This window comes from Crotalus tigris, unplaced genomic scaffold (genome assembly GCF_016545835.1).
Source record: "Crotalus tigris isolate CLP2741 ecotype Arizona unplaced genomic scaffold, ASM1654583v1 scf7180000019364.2947544272:3078424, whole genome shotgun sequence".
NCBI lineage: Eukaryota > Metazoa > Chordata > Lepidosauria > Squamata > Viperidae > Crotalus > Crotalus tigris.
The window spans coordinates 1,034,650-1,047,069 of NW_024097500.1; the positions used below are offsets into that span (position 1 = coordinate 1,034,650).

Genomic DNA, 12,420 nt, shown 5'->3' on the forward strand with positions numbered 1-12,420 from the left:
TGCAGAGCCTTCGAAAAGCATGCAAGAGTGAGGGTGCTTTCGCAACATGTTTAAAGGCTGGCAAGGCCTCTCTGAAGCTGCTTCAAGAACAAAGCCTCGTGACCCAGAGCAGCCTTGGATGGGCTGCAGGGCCTACTGGAGAAAGCAGAGCCTGAAGGGACGCGGGGAGTGGGGGATCCTGGAGAAGACTGGGCCGTAGAGCAATGCCGCCATGCCACAAGGGTCATGGGGGTGGGGGAAGGCATGAGGCAGCCTATGTGAGTGGCCACAGTGGCACCAGGGCCTCAGTGGGAGACTGCACCGAGCTTCTGTGTCCCAGAAAGACTCTTCACTGTATGGCAGTCTGGCTTTTTCAATGCCAAGTGCCAACAGCATTGGTGCCATGTGATTATAGGAGTTCTGCTTTTATGGATTCTGGCCTATTCATCTGTTTTGACACATCCTTTCCCCTTTATACGGGAAATGCAATGATAGCAAAAAACATTTTTTCAACAATTCTCTATTTTATTCACCTTTAACAGAATAGCTATTCATATATACCCCATTAGTGGAAAAATCAACTGAAATTGGATTTCAAAAATTACAACACACATTCATAGAACATACAAGGATTGGAAGGGACCTTGGAGATCCTCTAGTCTAAACCCCTTTGAGCAGAAGACCTACCATTCCAGACTGGTTGTCCAATCTCTTTTTTATAACCTGGCAATAAAAATTGTTCATATTTAAAAATACCAATTTTAAGAGAATATTAACTTTTTATTCTATACAGTTCATCTGAGATTGATCTGGTCTGCTCATTCCTCTTGTTTGCAATTAATTGGATGCTTTCAAAATGATTCTTTAAAAATAATTTTCAGTATTAAATTCAAGGTAATGTTATAAAGAAGTTGATACAAAGGAGGCAGATATTCCAAGTCAGTCGGGGTCCAGCACGCACTGGTCCACAATCTCCCGCAAACTGGGATTCTCCATTGCTGCTGCGACTCTCTCTTTATCATTGATTTGTTTGTTGACTGCAACACAATGGAAAAATTCTCAAGAAGCTTTTGACTGGAAACCAAGCAAATTTATCATCAAAGCAACTACAATCCACGTCATAATATTAAAAGTAAACGTCTATGGAGATTCTCTGTTATTCAGGTCATGGTTGTCCCAAAGGTGCTTTTTCAAAAGGCAACTGGACTTTCTTTGTTTTCGCTTAAAGACATTTCACTTCTCATCCAAGAAGTAAAAACAAAGTAAAGCACCTTTGGGATTAAGAGGGAATGATTCAGGAGGGACTGGCTGGTTTTTTTCACTGATTATGTGCCATCTTCATACCTTTAACTGCTTTTTTATTTTTCTCAGGATGTATTATCCATCAATCTTCTAAATGAAAAATTATGGTAGCATCATAATTACTACTTGCAGCGGCATAATGCAACAGTAAGGTGAAAAGATATGCAACTTTTTAATCTTTATTTTGCAACAGTACGAAACCAATGTCTCATGGTGGGCTTCACTTAGACGCATCAGCTCCTACCTAGTGGAAATCCTATCTGCCTTACTACTCCCCCAGGAAATTTTCTTCTAAGGGACAACTTGGAGGGCATGACTTTAGGAAGTTCCCTGTGATGAAGGTCTAACCTCTAACAATGGAGTTCTCTTTTAATAATGACCTATACACAATATTTGGTGCAGCAGAGCGGGGTCTACCCTCCCACCCTTATCCACTCCCAAGCATGGAACACTCAATTCAACCCATCTCTGGGTCTTCATTGTGGGGGGAAATGAAGGTGATCAGTTTTAAACAGCGTTTTCCCCCTTAAAAATATTTCACTCTAACCGCAACCTGAAGGTATACTTACTGTCTTCCTCAATAGAATGAGCCCCCTCTGATATGTAGATTTCCAGCTAATGAGACAGAAAAATGTCAGCTTAGAAACACCTTTTGCTCCATTAAGAATCTGCACATTGCCGCCCCCCCCCCCGCGTTCAGCTATGCTGAATAAATAACCTACACCCAACATTTCTGCTTTAAAAACAAGGGATTTCCTTTTCATGTATTTCTGAAAGAGTGTGGCAATTATGCAAGTGTTTCCTTCCCTTTTTGTAGGCCTTTAAACCAAATTTGAACTCAAAACTAATTAATACAAACTTCAAATAATGTGCGCATCGGTGATGGCTGACTAGGGTCACCTTAGGCCTCTCCATTTCTGCCTTCTTGCAAACAGCCTCTCTCCCGCAGGATGAGGATACACAAGCTGTGGATTGCCACCGGGTTATTCTTATAGCCCAAGTAGTGCCAGCTACCACAGTCTTCCAGGAGAACCTATCTCGCAGTTCAATGAAGAGAAAAACACGAATGACATACCTTGTGCTTGAAAGGTAAACATCGCTGAAGTTTGATCCTCAAACAGAGTCCTAAATTTTCATGAAAAATACTTCAGTTTGCTTTTCAAAAATATGACTCATCCTCTGTCTCTCAATTATTTTTTTATCAGAACAGCAACTGACCAAGAGCCAAACAGGGGAAAGTCTGATTCTGTGCCCTGGCTTAGCAAATATTTAGTGCCCTGGCTTAGCAAATATTTTGGGAGAACCTGGTTTCCTTCATTTAAAAAAGATAAGCCTCTGTACAAAGTCCATTTTTTCTCTGTGGTGGCAAAGAAAAGGGAACAGTTTTCAACACATTGGAAGGCTTTTCACTTAGGTAAGAGCTTCTCTTGAAGTCACCTGTGCCAGCTACGCCCAGCGAGGGTCTTGCCCCTGCTTCAGTATAAATAGATGTTTATAAATGTTTGATGCTTGCAAGCTGCCTATTGATTAAAATTATGATATTCTGAGGCAAAAAATCTTCCCTTAGATAATAAAATGAAAGGATGGCTTCAAGGACAGCACAAAGCCAAAATAGGATTTGCGTGTCCCCAAGAGATGCACCCCCCAAAAAAAATTGGCTTATAGTTTCATGATGAACCATGATTGAATGCAGGCTTATAAAGTCCTTCTTGCTTTAACCATCACTTGTCATATCTGAGTCCAGAAGTCTAACGTATTTATTTAACTCTGCCAAGTTAAAGTTACACAGCAGCCCCCAATAAAAACAAATATTGGCTCAGCGGCCAGCCTGGGGGGGGGGCACCGGGGGCCTCCCGGTCGGGTTTCGCCTCTGCTCAGAGCGGCCGTGGAGGCGGCCGAGGCCCTTCCGGGGGACCCTCCGCGTCGCCAGGGCGCGCGGGCGGCGAGCCTACCGATGAGCGTGGCCAGCGAGCAGTGGGGCACGGTGGGCGTGAAGCGGATGGTGATCAGGCTCTCGCCCGGCCCGATCTCGACCACCTCCACGCAGCTCTCGCTCACCACCTCCAGCTCCTCCAGCGTGTTCGGCTTCTCGGGGTCGCGGATGGTGCGGATGAGATCTGCGCGGGCGGAGACGGCCGGGCTGAGCGGGGGGGGCAGCGCCGGCGCTGCCCCTCCCCCTCCCCCGCGCGGGCCCGCCGCCCCCCCCACCCACCGTAGACCTCCAGCGCCCGCTCCTGCGCCTGCGCCATGGCGGCGGCCCGCCCGCTCTCGCCCGCGCGCCTCGGCGCCGCGTCCGCATAGCCCGCGCTACCGAGCGCCCGCCACAGCAGCGCCAGCGCCAGCATCGCCGCCCCGGGACCTCCTCGGCAGGGCGCCCACCGGCAGCAGCCAGGCCTCCATGCGCGGCGGGATTCGGCGCGCGCTCTTCCGGCAGGGGCGGGGCTGCGGCTGCGGCTGCGCAGTGGCGCGCGGCGCCGGAAGTCTCGCAGGACTACAGCGCCCGGCAGGCCTCGCGCGTCGTCTCAGCTGGGCCCCGGTCTCGCAGCAGGGATGGCTGAGGCGCTGCGGGTCCTGCTGCTGCCGCCGCCGCCGCCTGCGGAGCCCCCGGCCGGGCCGCTGCGGGCCAAGCTCAGCCGCGGGCGGGGAGCGCTGGCCGTGGCCGGGCCGGCCGAGCTGCGCCTGTCGGGGCTGTCCTCGGCGCGGCTCCCCGGCGTCTCGTTGCCGGGCGCCTGGGAAGAGTAAGCGCGGCCCGCGGAGAGGGTGGGCGGGCGTCCCCCCAGGCCCCGCTTCACCCTCGCGGCGCCCAGGCAGAGTCCCGTCCGGAGGGGCTTCCCGGGCCGGCGGGGCGGGGGGCCCAGCGAGCGCCCCGGAGAGGCGCCGGTGGTGCCGCCGAGGGGGGCGGTCGGGGGCCGAACGGCGGGGCTGACCGGCGGCACCTCTTGCAGCTTCGTGTGGGCGGAGGAGGCGGAGGAGCCGGCGGGGGGCCGCCTGCGGCTGCTGGCTGTCACCGAGGCGCGGGCGCTGCTCCTCTACGAGGCGGCTTCCGAGTCCGGGCGGTGGGATGCGACCCTCTTGCGCGGCGTCCCCGAAGAGCGGCTGCGGGCACTGGCGGCCTCCCGGGACGCAGGCGAGTCTTCCCGGGCAGAGGCGGAGGGAGGGAGGCGGGAAGGGGCCCCCGGTAAGATTCTGTTTCGGGAAGCTGCTATTTTCACGCCTCTCAGTCTGGCAACTGCAGAGCTGAGATTGATGGCTCCAATGGGGAAACGTCTCTCCGCTGGTGTTTCTGCGCCTTTTGGTGCCATGGCGAGAGAACTCTGGGAATAAAATGCTCTGGTTTTCAGATGATGCCACTTAAGAACGGCCATTCCTGAGAATAGGAGCTACTGGGAGATGGGCTTTAGGGCTCCATTCTGCCCCAGGACATGACGAATTAGGCCCCACCGATTTTCATCCAAACCTGTTTCTCTGGGTCATCTTTATGTAATAATATCCTCTGCCTAGTTCACCCCATATTCCTACTTGTGGTTGATAATGTGATAAGGAGAGAATACATTGAATCTGAATCCAGGTAAGATGGAAATACTGCTTCTTCTAGCAGCTGATGAGCTAATTCTACTTTAGTGTAGGGCTACATTAACAAAACCTTCTTTATGTCCTCTTTTACAGACTTACTATCTATTTCATCCTTGCAAGTGCTGTCATTTAAAAATAGCAGAGCTATACTGTTGCTCAACAACTTTATGATTGTACACCTAATTTTTCCTGGAGGAGAACTGGAGGAAGAGGTGGAAAGCTGCTTTAGACTCGATTTGCCCCCACAAACTTTGGAAAGGACAGTAAATGTTACTTTCTGCAGAGGTATCATCTTCTTGCTGGATGAGACCGGATGGATACGTATCCTTTAATATAAAGCTGGTGTTGGGCGAGCTTCCAAGAACTGTCTGTTTGGCCACATCCCGGGTTGGGTATCGCTGAAATCTAAGAGTGGAAATTGATGCATTTTACCTAATAGAGATTTAGCATGTTAATTCCCAGCTTTATTGTGAAAAAGGCAAAACGTGCCCTGTTGATCCAAGGGTTCTTGCAGGGTGGGTGAGGAGGACACAGAAGGGCGAATGAGGACTCTGTATATCCCATGAGGGATATCTCAAATGGTAGTATTTTCCCAGCAGCACGTTCTATTGAATTTATAGCTTACTTGATTTTCTGTGCACATTTACTCTAAAATAAGATGACATTGCCCAGTAAGGCTTAATCCGAAGCAGGCATACACACAGTCGTGCTCTTTGAAGGGTGTGTTTCTTGTTGGTATTTTTGTCCTGTTATTTCAACAGCCTGTGAACTTCTTTAACTTTTTACAAAGATATATTTGGTGCTATCGATGGTGCCTATTTGGCCCATATCAGTGTTTCTCTCTATCAGTCACGGGGGCAAGAAGAGGGAAACCAGGATATGCCATTTCCTCTTGTGCAGCTAAGTATATCATATGATCTCAGCACGGCTGTGGTTGTCAGCCGCTCTAGCTGTGTTGCTGCTGTTGACCTCAACTTGTACTTCAGGTAGGTGACCTGAAATGTTGGAAGGCTATTTTCCAAAGGCTGCCTGATTTCCAGCATAAAATGTGTTTATTTAGATGATTTATATGGCCACCCATCTCACTTGAGTGATTCTGAGTAGTTTATAAAGATTAAGAGCATGAAAACCACACATATAACTCCCCATGTCTCAGGGTAAAACAGTAACCCACATTCACAATCCCCCTCCCCCACATCATCATCAGCAGAACTCATCTAAGCTCTTGGGCCAAATGCCTGGGGAAACATCCAGGTCTTCAGTGCCTTAAGCTAACAGGGCTGGGGCCATCCGAATACCCCATGGGATGCAGGCGGCACTTTGTGTGAAAGGATGCCCTCTGCTAGAGCTGGTGGGCCAACGAGAGATATTGGTAAGGGGATCTGTCTGTCTTTCTGTCTATCTATCCACCCCCCCATTTATATTTCATACTTCTTAATCACTCTTAGACTTGGCTCTGGGTTCTCTGATTTCCCTTTGAACCCTCCCCCCATGCAGTCCTGAAGTAGCACCCATCATAGTTATATTCAGCTGTTCAGGACATTCCACGGCATTTTTCTGTGACCCAAATTAGCTAAATTTGCTGTTGAATCATTCTTCTCCAACCCTTTGCTTCTTTGCATCAGTACGTTGTAATATTTGGATGATGTTTTTATGTTTGGATGTTTTATGAGTGATTAAATCTTGTTGAAGCTTGAAAAGTAAAGGGAAACTTGCCTTATTTCTATTACCCCCTTTCCTCCTCCCAGAGAATATCCTGACCATTTATTTTGCAAGCAGCAAAGCTTTGAGGGGCTGGATGAAGATGACCTCAGTAGTTCAGGTTTCAGCATGAAGTCCTTGCAGCCTTTATTTCAGACGGACAGGTCAGTTGACCTTTAAAGATGCTTTTATAGTGACAAGAATAATTGTTTAATTGAAAAGTGTAATTCTGACATCTTCATTTCATACATCATTGAAAATGTTAAGATCTTTCGCTTTTTTTCCAGATCCCGGAAGACACACGTACTACCTTTGAATGATACACACACACATAATTATTTTCCACATTTGGATATGGATGTTGAGTTGCCTTGGTATCAGCATCTTCTACCCTTGGAACCTCTTAACTCCAAGACGTGGGACACTTCTGCAGCGTCCCTCTTTCAAGAGGTTGCGTTTGTTCTTTCAAGCTCCAGAGGGAAAGATAATAAAAGCACCAAAGACAGGCGATGGAAGAATATACTTTTAAGTGACCCAGAAGAGCCTGGGAATCTTGATTGTAAACACGTGACAGGTTTTCACGTGCTGTTCGCTGTCTCAAGTGAAAGTGAAGGACTGACTCTTGTCCTGTGGGATTTGGTGACCCAGGATATCACACAGTCTTGTGTGGGGAAAAACTCCTTTTTTGTGGAATATACCAGGGAGGAACCACTATGGCTTGTCCTTTCAGGTGAGCATCTTTGAATTTAATTGCAGATAAATATTTTCCCTCTAGAAATAATTTCAGAGTTGAAATTGTTTTCTCTTCTTGACATTACTAAAAACGACCGAGGAAGCTGTGTTCAAGTCACTAGAACATCTTTTCTGTAGACAATGAGCAATATGGAAATAACCCCTCTCTTTTGTGATAATCCTTAGAGACTGGCCTCTTCTTGTTCCTGTTTGGCTTTACACAAGAGGAATTCTTGAACAGACTGATCATCTATGGAAGCGCTAGCACTGTAGATTCCCTTTGCCGCCTCAATAGATGGGGAAGGTGTTCTATTCCGGTACATGCCTTAGAGGTAAGGAAAGAAGCCTGGGGCATCCTCGTTTCCAGGGTTAGAGGTAGCACTTAGACTTATAGACTTACAGCCCTCTCTAAGCAGTTTACAGAAGCAGTCTATTGCCCCCCCCCCAATCTGGGTCCTCATTCTACTGATGTCGGAAGGATGGAAGGCTGAGCCAACCTTGAGCCGGTAACAACTGAACTGTCGAACTCCTGGCATCTGCTGTCAGCAGAAGTAGCCTGCAGTGCTGCATTCTAACCACGGCACCACCATGGCTCCACCACGGGTAGCAGCGTCTTGCTATTGCTGAGGATTTTCTAGAGGATTCCGACTTTTTCCCTGATGCCTATGAAGCTGTGAGGCCTTGGCCATCCATTCTAGAGCAGAAAGATAGATTCCGCACACATTTTGCTCTACTTTAAATGGTTCTGGTATTCAACCAGTGGAGAGAAAAGTTCTTCCGCTGACAAGAGAAGAGAATGATTTGCTTAATTCCAGCACAATTCTTCCTATGGTGAAGATTGTTGTGTTTTTTTTAAGTGTTGCCATTTGCAATAGAGTCATCCATTTATTACCTTTAAAGAATCCTGAATCTTACATAAATCACTGATCCTTTTGCTGTATATTGCAAAGAAATATTAACTTCCTCGGTTCCTAGTTAGTTAGTTACAAATCTATGTAAAAGTAAGCTGTAACTAGCCTATAATCCAGAACTTATTTTGGTGTACTCAAATATATTATATACAGAACAAATATATTACTTAGCATAGATCATATTCATGCTAAGAGGTTTGTAAGCAGAGAAGGAATGCTAGCGCTGTATTCCTCAAGAAAAAGTTCCTCTGTGATTGGACAAAGGTTTTTTCTCGATGTTGTGACAGCCAGATCTCTGAGAAGACAGCTTAGGAAGTAAGAAGCAAAATCCATGCCTTGATGTTCCCTTGGACACTCAGGCCAGGTGCTAATTAAGAGGAGTCAAAGTATTGATGTTGGATCTCTGTATAATATAAAAACTATATCTTTGATATTTAGGCTGGTTTAGAGAACCGACAGTTGGACACTGTGGATTTTTTCCTAAAGAATAAAGAGAACATTTTCAGTCTGTCTGAAGCAAGCTCTATGCAAGATCAGCCTGCAAATATTATGTCAGATTTTTACTTGAAGAGTAAGTAAACTATGAATGTTCACACTGATATTTTATAAATTGCAGTGTAAATGCAAAAGAAGCATCCCTTGACTGAATGCAAAGTGAACTGCATTGAATGCAGAGAGGGTGCTCAGGGCAGATACCTGTGAATCCCAGGTCCATGGGTTTTCAGAATGCTTAAAGGAATAAATTTTGGTAACAGCTGGTCCTTGAGTTATGAATGTAATGGAGCCTGCCAATTACATTCGTAACCCGAGGATTCGTTGGAGTGAATCACGTAAAGTGAACGTGAAAACTTCCAGCTTTTGCCCATATGTTCGTTAGCCGAATGGGCGGGCCGTTAAGTGCACGAAGTACCTCAGGGTGGGGAAGGCCGGGGGGGGGGGCAGTGATGGAACAGCCCACCTGCTTCAGACCACCCAAGGCACCCCCCCCCGTCCCACTGAGATACCTCATGCTTCCCAAAACTGCTTCCCCCCTGATTCTGCCGTGCCGGCCCTTGCGCTGAAAACGGAGCCTGGGAAGGACGCACCGGCCCCTCCCGTGCTCCCTTGTTGCTGGCAAAGGCTTTTTGCAAAGATGCCCGGAGAACGCGATCTCCCTGCAGGCTTTGGCAAGGAAGCAGCAAACGGAGGGAAGGCCTGAAGGACTGCAGCCGGCCTTCCACTTGCAAAGCCTTTTGCAGCAGATCTCCTCCAGGCCTCGATTCCCAGAGAACAGAGGCCTAAAGGAGTGGGAGATCACGCGCGATCAGTTGCACGAGATCTCGCCTGATCTTGTGGTACTTTAGGCCTCTGTTCTCTGCGAATGCCCCCAAGGCCTGAAGCACCGAAGCAGGCAAAGCAAGTGTGAGCGGCTGCCGTGGTGCTGCAGCATTCGTAACCTCGGGACTGTGTCGGTGATGTAACTTCAAACAGTCGCTAAGTGAACTGTCATAATTCGAGGATTATCTGTATATCACTCTGACATCACTTTGAAGACAAATGTAAATGTGTGCATTTCTTAACGTGATGTTCACATTTTTCTTGGTTTTACTCTTTTTTCCTACAGGTGTTGAGGAATTGAGGCCAGCGTTGGATTTACTTTGTAAGGCAATTCAAGAAAATGATGTGGAGACCCAGAGCAAGCATTTCTCTGAGCAGCTGTTGAACCTCACCTTATCTTTTCTCAACAAACAACTCCGTGAGATTTTTACACACAGAGAAGGTAGAGTCGGTATCATGTATCTGTTTGACTTGAATTGGTATTCTCTGCACCATCGACAACAAAATTTCTATTTCCGGAATGGGTTTATTTACAATTTTTGTGCTTCTTAAATCATTAAGGGAAGAAAGCAAGAAACAGGGCAGTGTGCAGGCAGCCTTAATACCCACCTGCTCAGGGGGTATTAAGTGTCTATAAAGCATCTAAAGATACTTTACTCTTGGGCTTGGTTGTGGTTGTAAGTCAAGGAGTACCACCAACTCTCCCTTTTTATTTATCATAATATTTTACTTATTGTCTGGCTGAAATCTTGCAGGATATCATAATTTCCCCAGATTTCAGCCATGTATAATTTATTAAAAGTTTTTATATTTCAGTTGTTTAAAATAGATTCCTGTGGATGGATTCCTGTGAAATTAGTTGATAGTGCCAGCCACTTGAAAGGCCACTTGTTCCTGGTTTATTTGGAAATACCTTTTTTCTTATTACTATCGTTGATTTTCTCCCAAAGAAAATTCAGAGCAATACAGAAAAACTGTGTTATAAACCTGCAATTACTCTATAAAGTCTATACAAAATTGAATAAAATAATATTTTTAAAAGTCTATTTAAAAAAAGTAAATATTTCTGGCTTCCAGAGTTACTGCATCCAGCAACTGTCTGGCTAGGTTGGAAGTGATTTCCTCCAGAATATTCATGTTGATACTGAAAAAGAGAGAGAATGGAGCTCTGGGGGACTTCGTAGCCCCAACCTCAAAGGCAACCCAAAATTGCCCTCTGACTGCCTTGAGTAGCAATCCTTAAGGACGAACTACTTAAATGTACCGAGTTCCATAAGTATCTTACGATTGCTGGGATGAAAGCTACTGAGAAATTCAGTAGAATCAGTCCTGGCAGGTTTCCCTCTCCTTAGTCAGCACCAATAAGGCTGCCTCAGCGTTAACAGTAGGCCTGAAGCCAGACAGACAAGAATTCAGGTTAGTTTCTTTCAAACCCATCTGTAGCCAGCCATGTATCACTTCCTGTATCCCCTTTCCCCCAAATGGGAAGCTGCAGCAGGACAGTGGCTACCTACGCCCTCAGGGCTTCTGAAGAGGAGAGCTTGCTGCCCCAGCCCCTTCCCATGGCGCTAACGTGACTCCTTCGCTGCTGGTTGTTTCCAGCCAAGAAGCAGGACAAGGACCGAAGGAGCAGCATCCTGTCCCTTCTGACCTACAGCTGCCAGCAGCCCAAATCCTTCTCAAAGGGAGTGGTGTAGTGGCTCTGCGGTGGATAAGTGTGCAGCCTCTATAGTTGCCATTCTCCCCAAGCAGCCTTTTCAGTAGCGTTATTTGATTGTCTTCCTGGTGTTCTTCACAGAGGTGGATGAAAACATGGTCCAGTGTGTTGACATTTTAACCAGCTACATCACTAAACTCAGGACACTTATGATCAGGTTCCCTCATAAGCCATCTGGTGTCGTAAGCCAGCCCTGGGATTCTGAAGATAACCTAGCCCAAATGGACCAAAGACACTGGGAAGCATTTGATACAGAGGTAAGCAGAATATAGCTTGAATATCAGACTATATCAGAATTTCACACATGATCTCAATTTATTAAATAATTTCCTTACTACACATATGCATAGCAAATTGGAGCCACGTACAGAGCTTTGCCTAAGTCCAGCACTTGAAAGGAATTGATTTCAGTGCAAAGGAACAAAGTGGGGATGTAATTATTTTAGCAAGAGAGCATTTTGTGTATGTGAGAGAGTGACGTTAGAGCTATGAAAACATCTTGGTTTTTGCTAAAGTCATTTGGAAAGGTAAATCTGTATCAGGCATCGTCTCGTAAAAGAAGAGAGTTAAGCTGGAAAAGAATACAGGAAGGCCTCTGGCTTCTTAGGCTGGGTAGTCGTCCTCCTTCCACAGACATCCTCTGAAATGGATGGGCAGGGGGCAAAGGGAAGTGCTTTCTACCCCAAGCTGAATCACTTCATGGAGTTTACTGTCAGATGATGTTTCATGGTCATTAGCTGAAATATTTTTTAAAATGGAAGCAGTTTTATAAAGGAGAAGCCCGTTTATGGCTTCTCTTTAATCCAGCTGGTTCAGTAGCTTCTGTGGAGTAGCTTGGCTGCTGAATATGAGATACAGACTTGTCATCTTTTTAGGAAGACTTTTAGGTCTGCTAAGCTCTATTCCGTGGGCTTAGTTTCACTGTCTGGTCAGCTAATGACTCCCTGGCATTTTGGAACACGCTCCCCCCTCCAGCGTGTCACTCAGCAGAAATGCTGCTCATCTCCAGGCCTCAGGAGACATTGCCCTGGTCAGCTCTTCTCAAGTCGTAAGGGTAGACTTAGCTTCAGCTGAGTTTGTGCCCCTCTGCTTTCATCCAGCATTCCTCTGTTCTAAGCCCCTCCCCACTTCCCTCTCCTCTCCTCAACCTTTCAAAAAGAGTACAAAACTCCTAAGGTGGCTCTTGAA

General features: G+C 46.7%; 2 protein-coding genes across 5 annotated transcripts in view; one reads left to right on the forward strand and one right to left on the reverse strand.

Moving 5' to 3' along the window:
- Positions 1-483: 483 nt before the first annotated feature.
- CIAO2A (cytosolic iron-sulfur assembly component 2A) lies at positions 484-3,730 on the reverse strand. 2 transcript variants are annotated; one of them, XM_039362099.1, is made up of 5 exons: positions 3,494-3,730; positions 3,234-3,398; positions 2,357-2,406; positions 1,851-1,896; positions 484-1,016 (listed from the first exon to the last, which is right to left on the reverse strand). In XM_039362099.1, the coding sequence occupies exons 1-5, from the start codon at positions 3,624-3,626 to the stop codon at positions 919-921; spliced, it is 492 nt and encodes a 163-aa protein (XP_039218033.1). In that variant the 5' UTR covers positions 3,627-3,730; the 3' UTR covers positions 484-918. The 2 variants fall into 2 exon arrangements, with proteins under 2 accessions (XP_039218033.1, XP_039218034.1); XM_039362100.1 differs by having other exon boundaries at positions 3,593-3,722.
- A 53-nt stretch (positions 3,731-3,783) lies between these two features.
- Positions 3,784-12,420, forward strand: part of SPG11 (SPG11 vesicle trafficking associated, spatacsin) — a 29,514-nt gene continuing 20,877 nt past the window's right edge. For 2 of the 3 annotated variants that reach the window (XM_039361973.1, XM_039361974.1), the window contains exons 1-10: positions 3,784-4,019; positions 4,227-4,408; positions 4,948-5,175; positions 5,645-5,840; positions 6,603-6,719; positions 6,843-7,285; positions 7,474-7,619; positions 8,637-8,769; positions 9,802-9,957; positions 11,314-11,489. In XM_039361973.1, the coding sequence (XP_039217907.1) occupies positions 3,832-4,019; positions 4,227-4,408; positions 4,948-5,175; positions 5,645-5,840; positions 6,603-6,719; positions 6,843-7,285; positions 7,474-7,619; positions 8,637-8,769; positions 9,802-9,957; positions 11,314-11,489 (1,965 nt within the window). In that variant the 5' untranslated portion in view covers positions 3,784-3,831. Of the gene's footprint in view, positions 4,020-4,226; positions 4,409-4,721; positions 4,850-4,947; positions 5,176-5,644; positions 5,841-6,602; positions 6,720-6,842; positions 7,286-7,473; positions 7,620-8,636; positions 8,770-9,801; positions 9,958-11,313; positions 11,490-12,420 lie in introns of those variants that run through there. The other variant, XM_039361975.1, reaches the window with a different exon arrangement.